At 39.7% G+C, this 15,476-nt stretch overlaps 3 protein-coding genes across 6 annotated transcripts; 2 read left to right on the forward strand and 1 right to left on the reverse strand.

Annotated features, from left to right (window-relative positions):
- Nucleotides 1-1,403: 1,403 nt before the first annotated feature.
- On the reverse strand, nucleotides 1,404-3,699 carry fam221a (family with sequence similarity 221 member A). 2 transcript variants are annotated; one of them, XM_026156642.1, is made up of 6 exons: nucleotides 3,611-3,699; nucleotides 2,821-2,994; nucleotides 2,553-2,743; nucleotides 2,374-2,447; nucleotides 2,116-2,248; nucleotides 1,404-1,579 (listed from the first exon to the last, which is right to left on the reverse strand). In XM_026156642.1, exons 1-6 carry the CDS (start codon nucleotides 3,685-3,687, stop codon nucleotides 1,476-1,478), a joined length of 753 nt encoding a protein of 250 aa, XP_026012427.1. In that variant the 5' UTR covers nucleotides 3,688-3,699; the 3' UTR covers nucleotides 1,404-1,475. The 2 variants fall into 2 exon arrangements, with proteins under 2 accessions (XP_026012427.1, XP_026012426.1); XM_026156641.1 differs by lacking the exon at nucleotides 3,611-3,699 and adding an exon at nucleotides 3,185-3,601.
- Nucleotides 3,691-8,799, forward strand: ccdc126 (coiled-coil domain containing 126). 3 transcript variants are annotated; one of them, XM_026156643.1, is made up of 3 exons: nucleotides 3,691-3,970; nucleotides 5,676-6,265; nucleotides 6,453-8,271. In XM_026156643.1, exons 2-3 carry the CDS (start codon nucleotides 6,028-6,030, stop codon nucleotides 6,695-6,697), a joined length of 483 nt encoding a protein of 160 aa, XP_026012428.1. In that variant the 5' UTR covers nucleotides 3,691-3,970; nucleotides 5,676-6,027; the 3' UTR covers nucleotides 6,698-8,271. The 3 variants fall into 3 exon arrangements, with proteins under 3 accessions (XP_026012428.1, XP_026012429.1, XP_026012430.1); XM_026156644.1 differs by having other exon boundaries at nucleotides 3,691-3,949; XM_026156645.1 differs by lacking the exon at nucleotides 3,691-3,970 and adding an exon at nucleotides 5,449-5,557 and having other exon boundaries at nucleotides 6,453-8,799.
- Nucleotides 8,800-8,939: 140 nt separating this feature from the next.
- On the forward strand, nucleotides 8,940-15,476 carry tra2a (transformer 2 alpha homolog). Its single transcript, XM_026156524.1, has 9 exons — nucleotides 8,940-9,122; nucleotides 10,529-10,662; nucleotides 10,777-10,942; nucleotides 11,541-11,594; nucleotides 12,871-13,059; nucleotides 13,735-13,850; nucleotides 14,093-14,209; nucleotides 14,294-14,364; nucleotides 14,525-15,476. The coding sequence occupies exons 1-9, from the start codon at nucleotides 9,087-9,089 to the stop codon at nucleotides 14,533-14,535; spliced, it is 894 nt and encodes a 297-aa protein (XP_026012309.1). The 5' UTR covers nucleotides 8,940-9,086; the 3' UTR covers nucleotides 14,536-15,476.

Below are 15,476 nucleotides of genomic sequence, written 5' to 3' on the forward strand. Positions count from 1 at the left end.
AGTAAGCGGTTTACACATTCACCTAATAAGCGGGAAATCTCTGGTTCGATCCCAAGGGGAGACACAAATCCCTTTGGGGTTACATCAGGAAGGCCAACCTACGGTAAAAAATCTGCCGAATCAAACATGCGAGCTACCCCTGTGGCGACCTCTTGTGAATAAGACTGCAGCTTAAAGTAGCTTTCTACAGGACTATACTGTGTACACAGATGCAGCCAAATACTGCAAAACTGGAACACCATGTCAAAGTGCAAATGGATAATGACCCAAAGAATACTGCAAGAGCAACCGAAGAGTTTCACAATGCACAGAAATGGGATATTCTTCAATGACTAAGCCAGTCATCCAATCTGAGCCCAACAGAGTGTGTTTTATAGTTTCTGAAGACCAAACTCAAAGCACATACACCCAAAAGCAGCAACAGAAGGTCACTGAGCATCTCATGCAAGAAAAAGAGCATTTGATGATCTCCATGGGTTCTAGACTTCAGGCAGTCACTGACTGCGCAGGATTTTCACAGAAGTATTAAAAATAACCTATTTCAAATTATGCTGGTTTTGTTAGGGTCCCTGGGTTGTCGACCCAGTGTTTTGTGTTCTTGGTTCTTTGATTTTGTTATTTCATTATATTCTAGCTTTGCTTTATGGGTTTTAGGATTATTCTTAGTTTAGGTTCTCTGGGTGGGGTTTGGTTAGAGTTTTAGTGTTCTGGTTTTCTGTCTGTGTTCCATAGTTGCTGTCTCCCCTGTCTGCAGTATCCCCACGTCCAGTCAGTGTCTGTGTCTGCCCTGGTCCCACGTCTCTGTTCCCTTTGTTATAGTGCTTGCCTGTGAGTCTGTGTTATGTTTCCTGTTTTACTTTGAAAGTCCATGTCTCATGTTAATGTGTCTGGTTTTGCTTCCCCTTGTCTCGTTAGGCCTGATTTGCCCCAGCTGTGTTTCCCTCCTGTTGCCCATTCCCTGATTGCTCCCTCTATGTATTTAAGCCCTGTGTTTCAGTTTGTCAGTGTCATGATCTACTCGTATCTTGCTGTGTGTGCTGTCTGCGTAGGTGTATTTTGTAGTCTCAGTTTTGTTACACTTTTGAGTTCAGCATTAAAGCTGTGCTGAACGTTTGTCTCCGGAGTCTGCACTTTGGGTCCTTTTCCTGCCTGCATACAGTCGTTTCATAACAGGTTTATCTAATTACGCCTCTGTAAATGGGGGATAGTGTATAAAAATGGCTGTAATTCTTACAATGCTTACTCACTGCCTGCAATCCACATACAATCCGCATTTCGCCACACCCCCATTTAGTTATACAGCTGTAATTCTTAATCAGTCAATGCAGGACTTTTGTTAAACCCTTGAATTAAAGCTTTTTTCTTTTATCTAAAATCTCCCAAAAATGACAACAATTTCAGCATTGTCCAAATATGTATGTATTGAGTATTTCATATTCATTATCCTATGGATACACACAAACCGATGTTGTATTTTATTGTTTGTTGGTCCCTCTCTTACAGAGAGCAAACCTTGATGCTTTAGCTGATGTTTGGTTGGTCTTTAATGCCGAGCAGCTCTGCTGAGGGCTTTCTTGATCTAAAAAAAAATACAGCAGAGAGTATGGAAATCATGTATGGAAGGAGGTGTCATTGCAAAATATATGCAAAATTATGGAGTAATCAGTCCACTGCATAAAGTTTGAATCTTTTTTACACACTGTACTATAATCAAAAGAAAGACATATATTTTTGTGTCCACACAGCTGTACTCCAAATCGAGATAACCACACACAGTCTTTACTCTACACTTTTCACTTTTCATGAACAAATCGCAGCACTGCAGGTTTCTTCGTTTCAACACTGACACTCCACTGCACTTTGCTGCCCTCCTATGTGCTTTAATGGAACTAACAGTACATACAGTTGAATGCATCCAAAAACACCCTAGCAAAGGCTGGATCACCAAATCCCTCACTCTATAATTCAAAGAGCCTGAGATTTAAAAAAAAAGGGCTTTAATGGTCTTAGTGCTTATAGGGTGTTGGTGTTAAACCATACATGTGTAAAAACGGATCTCTACTTTTGCTTCCCTTGGAAGAAAGACAAAAAGGTTATATGCAGTTATAGTCTTACCTGAGCCACTGATTTCCAAAGCTAGGTAACCATCAATCAAGGAGCTGAACCCTGTCAGCCCACCCATGGCAGCATAAGGGACATCCCTGCCCACAGGCTGACCGCGTGCCTGCCTCTCCAGTTTTGTCTCAACCTGCCAAGAAGATAGAGCAAACACAATAAAGTTTTATTTGAAATTATGCAGAGTAATAGAAATCTAGATCTAGCATCTGCTTCTTTAACAAGAAGAAAACATGTTTGATGTTTGAGTTGTCTTACCAGAGTCTGGTGTTCAGAGCTGGGCTGGCCACACCCACAGGTGTAGGGACTCTGGAATCCAGAACAAGAACTGCCTGATAAAAAAGTCAGCAGAACAAGAGTCCACATAGGTGCTGGAGTTCACACTGAGTGGAGTAAACCTGTAATACAGTTTTAAAATGTAGTGATTTCAGACTCACAAGACTTGCACAAGTGGCCTGCTGCTTCACTGTGATGTTGAGGTAAGTGTTTACACCTGCAGCGCACAGGGTTTGGTCCAAGCCGAGGGACGTACTCGTAGGCAGGGCAGCAGCATCCCTTGACTCTGCATGGTAAGGCCAGGGGTCGCTCAGAGGGAACCACTTCCCAGTCTGTTTTATGTTGCTTGTACCTGGATTACATTTCATTACTGAGCATGTGCAAGAGAGAAGGATGTCTGAGTGTGTGAGTTATAAAGGAATGTGTTACCTATGTGCACAGAAGCACTGTGTTTCTGGGCCAATCAGCTTACAGTCAATACCCCCAGGCACTCCATAGCTCACATATAACCGGTTTTTAAGTCGCTGAGAAAACATCTTCTTCCTGTATTCCTCATATTGCTCTGGAGTGAAGAGCTTTTCTCCATCATCATCACCCACAATCCTTCAGAAGACGAACCACCAATAGGAATAATATTACATACAGTTAAATCTATTTATATTCCTTGTTTTCCTATAATACGAGCTTATCTAAGTGTAATAGCATAGTCGCTATGTTAACTTTGGCAAAAGCTGTCACGTGACGGTGACTGAAAACCCAAAACCATCAGTCAAAAGACACTCGCCAAACAAACCTTCTGTATTCCCAGTAGTCATCAACTGCTTTTAAAGCGGATTGATCGAGATCTATTTTCTCCATGTTGTTAGAGGGTTTAACTTGTAGCTGTAGCTCGCTCCTTGCACAGTAGCTACTCTTTGTGTTTACAACCAGTTTTAAAATTGCCATGGAGATGGTTTTAGACTTCCCTCTAATGGGCGCAGGGTGAACTACACACACGCGCACACAAAGCAATGACGGATTTGTGGCTTGCTATCGTCGTGAACGTTACAATATGCCGTATGATTTCTTTTTTACGGAATAAACTCATTGTTACTTAAAGGTTTCCCCTTAAATAATACTCGTAGATAAACGAAAGTAATTCAATAAAATATTTGGTTAGAGGCGATACACCACGATAAGTAGGGTATGAATACATTTCCCATAATTCAATAGCACTGACGCATGCACGAGACGTCCAGTGGAACCATGACATTCAGCGCAGTTGCATGCTTGGAATTTAGCTGCCGACTTTTGCATACAGAGACCCCGTCGGTTTTTCGAGGCTGTGTCGGAAGGCGGCGGAATGACTTTGAGCCGGAAAAGACACCTTCACTCGAAGTTCGGTAGCTAACTTTTCGTTAACGGAAACAAAGGGAGGGTGCCGTTCACAACACAGCAACAACAGCCCTGGGTTGCCAAACAACAAGCATCATTCAGTGTCAGCCACCGGTAGCCGCTGGAGCTCACAGTCGCCTCGTCACTGCCTATCTGCAGCCTGCAAATTTCCGCTTCAGTTCAAGTTAGTTTCCCAGATAACACGGTGGGTTGAAATGTGTGTTTTTTGAAAGGTTTTGGGACACGAAAAAGGTTTACCTTCCCTTTTCGCTGTTGACTGTATGGTTTCAGTGCTGGCGAGCAGAAATGTCGAGCTAACGTGAAATATCGACAGAGTTGGAAACCGCTTCAGTGACTGTTAAGTAGTTAAAAACAAATGTCCCGAAATGCCTATCAGAAACGAAGCACACGTGTGGTTTGGATTCGTTTTCAGTGCTGGGTTGGATAATCTACTTTAAACATGTTTATTTTATATTCTGCTAGGTGATAAACAGGTTCAGTAAGTTCTGTATTTTGTTTTTTTGTAAAACCCAAGCACTGTTGACAGTTCGGTATTGCGCACCTGTCGCCCAATTGAACCATTCGCTGACCCTGCCAGTTGTTTGCCTGTGCAGATGACATGCGACAGCTGTTGTGGTCAATATTTAACTTCTGGGATAGATGTGAATGGCTGGTAAGGAGTCCGATAAGCCATGCGCCCGATTAGGCACGCTGTGTTAAACAGTCCTCTAACCAGGTGGAAGATTATTTGTCTGAAACGTTTGTGTTTCCATGAAATTATGGTCCGGTCATGACAAGAGTCTCACTTCCTGACTTACTTATACCGTTACTTTAAGAATTTCTTCCTAGTTGAGTTTGTATTTGCTGATAACTGGTTTTGCCCAGGTCACAGAAAGGACATGTTTGCGTGTATGAGAAGCATCACTTAACAGATTGTGTTACTCATCTTTTCATAATTTATCTGCTCAATCACCATCTCCTCTCCAGCCTCACAAAAAGAAGTGACACTCCCTCACCCAAGAGATTTTTCAGAAAATGAACTTGGTGACAAAGTTGTGAAAGCTGAGAAATTGTCTAATGTGCTTTGACTGTGCACAGTGCGCTTGCAGATTATTTGTCACTATTGTGCCCATTGTGGGATTGGGGTATGAATGCCCTCTGTCTGTTTCTCTCTCCCCTATTTGGAGCTGCAAAGTAGGTACGGTGAAATCTAAACTAGTAATCAGGTTTCTGGGCTAAGAGGGCTGAAAGAGATTTGTAGCTTAGTGTTTGTAACCAAAAGCAGTAAAAGGGGGAAAATGTCACTAGTAACAACAAGGTATTTCAGGAAACCTTGCTATTAATGATAAGATAGATGTGATAATTCACATGAGGTTGTGCTTTCATTAACTCACCCAGAAATACTCATTCTGTGTTTAAAAACATTGTGAGCCCTTACAAATTTAGAGGATGAACAAAAATGAGACTGCAATGGGTTTAAGCTTTTTTTCTTTTAATCATGACATTGCAGCACTGCAAAAAAAAAAAAAAAAAAAATCCATCTCATCCATTTTCTTCTGCTCATCCTTATTAGGGTCGTGGGGGGCTGGAGGCTATTCCAGCTACCATAGGGCATGAGATGGTGTACACCCTGGGGAGGTCGCCAGTCTGAAGCAAGGCTAACACACAGAGAGAGAGAGAATCAGTCACACTCACATTAACACCTGTGTATAATTTAGAATCACAAGTTAACCTTATCTCACTAACTGCATGTCTTTGGATTGTGGGAGGGAGTTTTGCTGCAGTGTTTAAAGTAATTGTTTTGTAAGATTTTTCATTGCATCCCTAATGTAAGCATGTTTTTCCTTCTATATTAATGTTGTTATTTCTGTCTGTTGTCTTCTTTTTCTTGTTCTTGTTTGTTTTTAAAGCATTTTCAGCCATGTCTGCTGATCCCCTGCCTAAAAACCCAGTCTGCATTGGTGATTTGGTCTCACACATCTTGCAACCCAAGCACCTTTCCAAACACCCCTGAGTGCCGATGTCTGTGGCTACACTTCTTGGCTTCTGCTGTTACTCCAGACTTCTTCATATCCCCTCACGATGAGCAGGATGTGCAGCAGACTTTGACAGCTTTGACCTCTGTTTGACTAAGGACAGCAGGATTTGTTTCCTGCAGGAACTGCTACGTTGTCAAGCTGATTGTTTAAAAATTCAAAGAACTCAAGACCTTCAGCCTCAGACCGGGCATTCATAGCCACCTTTCCCCTTCACCACAGTACCATGCTGGCTGCACTACTGCGTAGGAACATGTCTCAGAAGCTGAGTATGCTACTCCTGGCATTTGGCCTGGCATGGGGACTTATGCTGCTGAGGTACACTGTGCAGCAGCCTCGCCATCAGAGCAGTGCAGAGTTGCGTGAGAAGATACTGGAGCTAAGCCGGCGATATGTCAAAGTGCTGACAGAAGAGAACCAGAATGCACCAGGTGGGCCACAAGGAACCTCCATGGCAGGATATGGTAAGAATTTAGAAAAATTCAGAAGTGGTGCAATATTACCATACTTTTTAAATGGAAAGTATGATGATATTGCACCATATTTTACTAATACCTACATGACAAGTGTGTCTCATAGTTGCAAGAAAAGCAGCCTCAAGGACTGATTTTTTCCCCCTTCTGTCTTTTTCTCTGTACTTTACTCAAATAGCTGACCTGAAGAGGACTATAGCTGTGTTACTGGATGACATTCTGACACGGCTTGTAAAACTGGAGGGGAAAATTGAACTGGTGGTCAATTCCTCCTCTACAAACAGCTCCCACACAGCAGGGGGCCTGCTTGCATCTGCTCCTGTAGCCCTGCAGAAACCTGTGAAGCAGCAGGAGAAACCTGGAAGTCACCCAGGGACATATCGCCTTCATCCACACATACCTAATAGGGCCCGACCACATTAAGAAGGCCAAATATTATATCTTTTTGTTAAATAAGCACACCAAGTTTTACATCTTTCATTGCTAATGAAGCAACATCAGATAAATAAAGAGCTGCAGGGATTCTTATGGATGCCCAGAAGCTTAAGTTATGGAATGTGTCTCAGAAATATTCATCCAACTCAGAAGAAAGAGGACCTCTTTAGTCTCTCAATGCTGATATTTATTTCATTTTTTTGTACCAATACTTCCAGCACATCTTTTTCTTGTTTTGTATTTCCATTGCTGAAACTATTATGCCTATTTTTTCAAATGTAAGGTGACTGTTTAAGTATATGCCAAAAGCAGATGCTTGAAACTGTTCCTGAATTCTAAATGCTTAATCATAAAACCAGCTTAAAATGCTCCCATCGCCAACAAGTTACAGTACTACTTCAACATATCAAAATGCTGTACATGTATGATAGCTTAGAATACAGTTTTAGTTTTTTGCTGCCACGATTGCTAAGAACTAAAGAACTTGAAGATTCTTCCTTTAGCTTACAGCTAATGAGGTTTTAAGGCAAAATTAACTAGGTAGTTTTCTTGTAACAAAAAATCCAAAGAATATTATTTGCACTCCATGTGAAGGCAATATAAATGTGTATGTGCTGTTGCTGTGAGACGTATGGAGAATATCATGGGATGATGCCTATTTGCCGCTGTAAATGCGTGCGAGTGTGTGTGCTTGCTCTGTCTCACTTCAAATCCAGTAGCTCAAAGAGACTGAATGTATATGCAGTGAGTTTTTAGCCCACTAATGCTGTTAGGATAAGTGACTCACTGCTTACACATATTCATGGTGCACTGTGATTATAGAAACCTTTTAAAATTAAATCATCTGCATTGGACCTGTGCTCTTAGCATAGTTAACACTGGTTTGTCCACCAAGAAAGAAAAACTTGTTGGTCGTTATATTGGATTTGCAACATTTTTATCAACATTTCTTCCTTTTTTTTGGCAGGAGGGGGATTATACAAAACACAGCATGAGTGGCAGAATAAAAGTGAGGAAAAATAAGGCAGTTAAAGCAGCTTTGTTTCAGCTTAACAGTATGTGGCGATCACAGGACTAAATAATCGAGTAGTGGCGTGGCCTTAATTTGCTACATGATGCAATGAAGTAAAAATGATAAGGTGGTGACCTGATGGGAGATGTCTTTACTCACACAACCCTATTTTCCAAAAAAACAAAAAAAACCCAAACTGTAAAATAACTGATTTAAAAATAAAATAAATTTAAGCAGTAGCAGCATGCTTCCCAGAAAGCCTAGTCCAACACTAAAAGAAAAATGCAGTTTAGTCCAGTACTAGGTATAATGCATGTCTGGGAATCTTTATTTAAATACAACAAAAAGAGCACTACTATTTGTTCATGTTTTTATTGAGAAGTAGAATAAAAACTTCACCATCTTCCAATGTGTATGAAGAAGGAAAGAAGACACAACTCCAGGAGCATAATGTAGAAAACAACTTTGTTGCTAACCCGTGGACTTTATTTTATGACCTCAAGCTAAAGTGTCACACTGCAGGAATAAAGTTGCTTAATATTTAACTGCAGCTGGACGTTTGTCTTTTTTGTAACTTGTATTTGGTGGAGCTTTTTTTTTTCTTTTTTAGGAAATGGGGTTGTAAAGTGTGATTTAGACTTCTGCGGAAAATCTGGCACAACTGACTTTGCAACCGGGAGCTCCTAATACCTACACCGCAACCTTTGTCGCCATTCAAGTCGTTGACCTGTAGTTACGTTTGTCGTGAGGAGTACGTCAGGTTATACAGAAGGTTCCGGCGTAAGGTTAAAATGGGGTTCCGATTATGGTGTACATCTGACGCGGAAGTGTAATTCACCTGCAAATTAACATCATGATTTAAAAAAAAGATCACCAGTAAGTTTGTGTCCTGTCCTCTGACATAAAGAGAAGCACAGCACTGAAATACAAAGCAGGTCCTTCTTGAACATTTAAATGTTTTTTTTAAAATCATGTTTCTTCACGTGACTGTAGCCTCTACTCTGCCTCCAACGATCTTAACTCTCACTCTCTACAATGAGAAATTTTGCTCTCCTTGACAATAAATTACTTTATCCTGTGTGGCAGCGTTGCTTTGTACTACAACATCTTAATGTTTCTCCGCGACACTAATGGTCCGTGAAAGAACATTACAACTTCTCCGTGTGTTCGCCATGTTTTTTTTTTATGTCGAAAGGGGGGGGGGGGGGGGCGTGGGAGATGACGTCAGATCCTGCGGCTCATAAGCATATCAGCAACCTACGTTACGCGCCATCTTCTAGCTACTGACCAGAAAATATACGTAGCATATAAGCCCACTTGCTTATTTTTTGTCCAAATAACTGCTTTTATTAGCTATACCGAGCAATGAGTGACCTCGAGGAAGGAAACTATGAAGGGCGGGTAAGTAGTTCCCGTCGAATGATATCGGTGACATCTTCCTTTCTTCCCTTTCTCTTCCGTGTGGCTTTCAGTAAAGAACATTGTTAGGATACACTAACTACTAGCCAATGGTAATGTGTGCTAACTCTAAATAACCTGCAACGCTTCATCGGCTTGCGTTACAGTTTTCAGACAGAGGCAGAGAAATGCCTCAAGTTAACGGAAGAAAACTATGCTAATACCTGTTTTAATGTGAAAGGTTAATGCTCTGCTAGCAAGGCTGCTTCTAACAGGCGCTAGCTAGCAAGCTAGTTGGCTTAAAATAATAACCAGTGTTAAAACACTGGTGTGTGCAAATTGGCTTCATGCAGTGTGAGTTTAATTGAGTGCACCTGACTCATTCGTTAATGAAAGGAATCACAAGTTATCTCTTACGTTATGCTAGCGTCCTTTTGTGCGGATAGCTCTGCACACTTACGGGTTTTTTTTGGGTTTTTTTGTCTGTAGTACTGCTTTGTGTCAGTGTATGAGGGTTAGTCCTAAGCCACTCTTCGTTCTCAGCGTTCATTCTCTGGTTTATCAGGTTGAAACATTGCTAGAAAATTCATTTAAGCTCTTTTTATTCCCACATATGTTACATTGTTCTGCTCATTTGCATAAATTCTGGGTTATTCAAACCTAATGAAGCAGCACTGTAAATGTAATGATGCATTCAGTTTTCCTTTTCATTTCATTCACGATATTCTCCTTTGCTAAAACACTCTGATCTTAATTTCATTGAATGTTCTTTTTTCATTAAGGTTATTGAACCTGAAGGATTTGAAGAGTTTTATCCAAGAATGATGAAGAAAATTTTCAAGATAAAAGAAGGCTAATGAAAACATATACAGAACAGAACATAGAGCTGGAAAGGGAGGAAGTGTACCGGAAGAATGGTGTCAGATAGACGCGCTTGCAGTGTAATGGCTAAAATGAAACAGACCTGGAATCAGAAAATGAGAAAACTGAAAAAAGAAGAATGAAGAAGGATAGAAATCCTCAGAGAAGGGAGTAGCGTGTAAAGAATCTGGAAGAATGAATGTGTCCCTAGGTTAAGTAAATATATTGTTTGTGTCAAAATGTCTTTTCTTTATCATGCTCCGTTTCTGTAACATAAGAAAATGCATGTTTTTTTTTTTCCCGTGTTAATAGTCCAGGTGAACATGTACATTTTTTAAAATATTGATATTTTAATAATATGCCACACAGAGGTTCATTTATTGAAATTACATGATTACTAACCCTTTTTCCCGCAGTATATAGGCTGCACATTTTAGATAAGTGTACTCTGTGTGATACTTCCATTTTATTTGACTGCTTATTGTGATTTGTATAAATAAATAAATTTTGAACGAGTAAAGGTTGTTAACATACTGCTATGGCAATAGGGGTCACGCTCCCCATCTAAATCGGATCGTGGGAGTCCAGCTCGGGTCAAGTCGGAGAGCAGGTCTCGCTCTCCGAGCCCATCCCGGGTCTCCAAACACTCCGAGTCCAGATCACGGTCTCGGTCAAAATCCAGGTAAGCTTGGCCCCCACCCTTCCCAAAACACACACACACATACACACACTCTGATTATCCTAAATGTTGCCATCTTCTCTTGTGTTGAATTCACTACTACTTCTTCATTTTTAGATCTCGTTCTAGACGGCACTCAAACCGCCGGTACAGCCGTTCACGCTCTCGGTCCTATTCCCACCGGAGGAAGTCCCGTTCTCGTTCCTACAGCCCTGAATACCGGCGCAAGAAGAGCCAGAGCACGTCCCCCATGTCAAACCGGCGCCGTCACACCGGCAGTAGGGTAAGTGTAACTCAAGATGTTGTGGAAGGAAAGGTAAAGAACGTATACATTCACAATCAGACTTGTAAAGACTGAGTTATTGTGTGTCATAGCTAGTAAGTAGTGAGGACATTGAATATATACTGCACGATATACTTAAAGTGAAAATTTATACGCTCAAAATGCTTGGGGGGGGTATTTTTAAAGGAGGCCATGCCTGTAAGTGAATTTCACACCACATTTCACTCAACACATGACACATTTTTATTTAGCGCACCTACATGTTTCCAGAGGCTTCAGGCTAATCTCAACAAAACAGTTTTGTCATTTTGGTTTATTTTTTCAGTATGTATATTATGTATGTTTGTTTGTTTGTTTGTTTGTTTGTTTGTTTTAAATTGTTATTAGGAATTACAACTGTTTTAACAGGAAGTGTTTAATTAAAAGTCTTTACAGTCCAGAGAAGTGTTCTCATTGCGTTATGTTATAAAAATATATTGTTGTGTAAAATATGTTTTATGTTATCAGTTGATTGTGGTAAATGCGGTGGGAATCCGCTTTGACATGACATTTAATAATCCCTTTGATAAACCTTCCCTCCATTTCATTATATCAACAGAGCCATGACTTCACAAAAGAAGCATACAGTCATGGCGGTGGTGCTGATGTTAGGGTATGTGGACCTTCTGACATATTTTGGGGGGGTGAAGTAATGTTGTGTGTGGGTCAAAGTTACCACTCTCATTGCAGTGCTGCATGAGGTATAAATGCATAAATAATCATAGGGAAATTTTTAAAAATACAAATAACTTGATGTATGTGGACACTGTGGCTGGTTTGCAACCAGCGTCACCTTTATTATCTACAATAAGTATTAGGTCACCTAATAAATCAAGTTATATTTTGAAACTCCAATGGAAAAGAGGCCTCAACTAACATTTAAGTACTTAAAAAAAATGCTGTCACTATTTCTTTACTGTATGTTTATTTTGTTGCTCCAGTAATTGATGATTTCTGATGTGTGTGCAGTTTTAATGCATATAAAGTACAATGTGCTATATGTGTTTGACAATAATTTTTGAGCAGATCAAATGATATACTAAGTGCCCTGCCTTTTTTTTTTTTTTTTTTTTTTTTTTTTTTTTTTTTTTATAAAGTGACTTTAAAGATTCAAATGTAAAATCCTGGTAAAGTAAAAAGATCAGTAAAAAGATATTGTATATATTTATGCCATATGCACTAAAAGTAATGTGTTTCAGTGGTTCCTCATCTGCTGACATGTGCTTGCAGCACCATGTTTAACTAGTTTGACTAGCTTTCTTAAGCTCAATATTTGTAGGGCACAGCTGCTTTATGTGGGCCAAATAATAATACAAAACAGAGCAAGCATGAGGCAAGTGAAAAGGTTTTATAGCACGTGTGTATACATAGCTCTCCCTGTGACATATTTTTGAAAGCAGTTTAAGGGGTTATTAAAGCTGTCATAGTTTACCCACTGAGAATTTATTGTGCTACTGTTTCATCATCTTTTGTTACCCCATTATACAAACATAAATTATATGGATTATATCCTTCAAAGCAACTCAATAACTGCCTCAGTTATAAGTCAAAAGTCACAATGTGAGAGCATGTATCCAGTGTAGGTGAAACAGTATTTTGTCCATAAGCTGCAAAACTGGTCCAAAGCAACTATTAAGCATCAGCTGCATCAGTTATAAATTAATTGATTTAGTGTATTTTATTAGTGATTATTTTCTGTGCTGGGTTTTAGGGAAAGACCTTTTTCTAGCATCTGTGCATAAAGTATGTAAAGTGATCCTGTGTGTATGTGGTGGAGGGTGAGGGGGGGCATCATAAATTCATTAAATATATTCTGTATGCAAACCATTACAAGGGTCGATGTGGTAAGCTACGTCATCAACTCTTACCCCTATCGCTGACCTTTCCAGGCGAACCCTGATCCGAGCACGTGTTTGGGGGTGTTTGGTTTGAGCCTGTACACGACTGAGCGTGACCTGAGAGAGGTGTTTTCACGCTACGGTCCTTTGGCTGGAGTCAACGTGGTGTATGACCAGCGCACAGGTCGCTCCCGTGGATTTGCCTTTGTTTACTTTGAGAGGCTTGAAGACTCTAAAGAGGTATGAAAAATATTTAGGGTGTTATTTATGGATCAGATGCCCAGTGGTCTTCAGACTTGATGCAAGCAACTTATTTTTATTGTAATATTGTATTTTCAGGTTATCTTGTTTTTTTTAATTTTATTTACTATTTTAAATCTTTAAAAATGTTATTTAGATATCTGACTGAAAATTTTTGAAATCTATCTCAATTTTGAGTTAAGAATGGAAATGATTAAAACAAAAACATTGTTGGCAGAAATAGGCTCGTTATATCAACAAACATTATCAAAATTGCCAGAAGAAAAAATGTTTACCCCATAAAATGAAAATAGTTTTGGCTACAGTTCCTAATGTTTCTGGACTATTTCACAGTTACCCCAATAAAACAAAAAGTCCAAAAAGAGGCAGTTCTCCATTTTTGTTACCAGTTGTTTAGATTTGCTTCTTCAGAGAGTTGTTTTTTTTTTTTTTTTTTTTTTTTTTTTTTTCTCTTAAAAATTGGGTGTGATTACTTGAATATGCCACTAGGTGTCAGCCTTTCTTTACATTCTCTCACCACCCAATCATGGGGTCTAATATAGATGGTTTCAGTGTGCAATATTGGTGGGCCTTCATTATTTAAATACATTTTTACCAAAGAGCTTACAGTGGTCTGACAATATCTTTGTATTCTCCTCCCTTTTGTGTTCCCAGGCAATGGAGCGAGCCAATGGCATGGAGCTGGATGGGAGGCGCATCAGAGTGGATTATTCCATTACTAAACGTCCCCATACCCCTACACCAGGAATCTACATGGGCCGACCTACACAGTAAGATCAGCATTTGTGTCAAATCTTAGATACCCGTTTCCTTAACCTACTGCATGACACTGGAGCTCCATTTAAAAGCTCCATGAAGCTTAAATGCACCTCTGAGTCATACTGATTAAATGCAGTATTGTCTGTGCTTAACATGGTGCTTTTTTCCCCCTCAAGTTTCTCAGAAGTCATTTTACTTTTTTTTTTTTATGTATTTATTTTTTTAATTAATTAACTTTTTTACATTTTTACAGCAATGGTGGTGGCGGCGGCGGTGGTGGCGGCAGCAGCAGCAGAAGGGGAAGAGAGTCATATTATGACCGCGGCTATGATCGCTACGACAGATATGATGAGTACGACTACAGATATAGGTGAGCGCTAATTTTTCTGAGTACAAAGTGTTGTAGTATTATATGGCAGAAGACGCATTTCAAGTTCCTTTTGTCTTTTTGCAGTCGCAGGCGCTCTCCATCACCGTACTACAGTCGATACAGGTCTCGCTCACGGTCTCGCTCCTACAGCCCACGTAAGTGTGAAGAGAAGTGGCGCACAAAAAGCTGGTTATTGCACTTGTTCGAACACATCTCTTGTGCTTAACTCTCTGGTCAAATGATGATCAGTCTTTTTGCACTTCAGACTTCAGCCATTTATTAACACAAATGTTTGTTGTTTCTTGTCTTTTGCAGGCCGTTACTGAGTTGCTTCTTTCAACATTCAGCATCCCTCCAATAACTGATGTGTGTGTGTGTGTGTGTGTGTGTGTTTGCGTGTGGTACATCAAAGTGTTTCAGAGGGAAACATTTTGATTAAGCATGTCTATATCTGCAGAACTCTTGAGTTTTAAAGTAGTTCTTGTTTACATGAAATGTCTTAATTTTTAGACCTTTGGATGCATCCGTGTTGAGTTTGAGCACAGAAATCAGCACCTGTGGCTTACTCTTGCCTCATTATTAGACCTCCATCTTTCCTTCCTCCTTCATTTTCTGGAGCTCGGATCACGTGTTTTGCTCACTTATGGTTGATCAGATTTCTTGTACTCATCACTGTTAACTTTGTATAAAAAATGGGGAAAGAAAAATGACACTGGATTTTGCAGCCTGTGTTAATGATGCACTCTGTGTGTATAAAGATAACAAATTAATGCGAGTGTTAATTTTGACACTAAATAACTTTAATGGTAACTAAATCAGGTGGTTAAAATGAAGTGCTACCAACATCAGAAGTTAAATTTTTTTTTTTTTCCCCCCAGTCAAGAAGTCATTGTTTAAGTTTTCAGAGAGTTTTAATATCATGTTTTGCAATTTGTTTTATTTTTATTGTTGTTTCTTTGTATGGAAAATACAAATTTATGAAAACCGCGGAAAGTTTAAGGTGTTTTTCTGACTTAATGTTCATGAAATTGAAGTTGGGATTTAGTTGTACAGGTGGGAGTGAATGCTGTAAGTTGAGTGGGTGAGGTGGGAAAGCAAGAGATTCACACAACAAGATGAATTCCAAGGTGGTGTGCACGATAAGATATCGACACAAACTTAAAGTCGCCTGCTGTATTCTTGTGTTGAAAATACAGTGTATCCTCAATATACATTCAGTTTACTTTCATTAAGATGACACCAAGGAAAATAAACACAACGGCTTTTA

This window comes from Astatotilapia calliptera, chromosome 22, assembly GCF_900246225.1.
Source record: "Astatotilapia calliptera chromosome 22, fAstCal1.2, whole genome shotgun sequence".
Classification (NCBI taxonomy): domain Eukaryota; kingdom Metazoa; phylum Chordata; class Actinopteri; order Cichliformes; family Cichlidae; genus Astatotilapia; species Astatotilapia calliptera.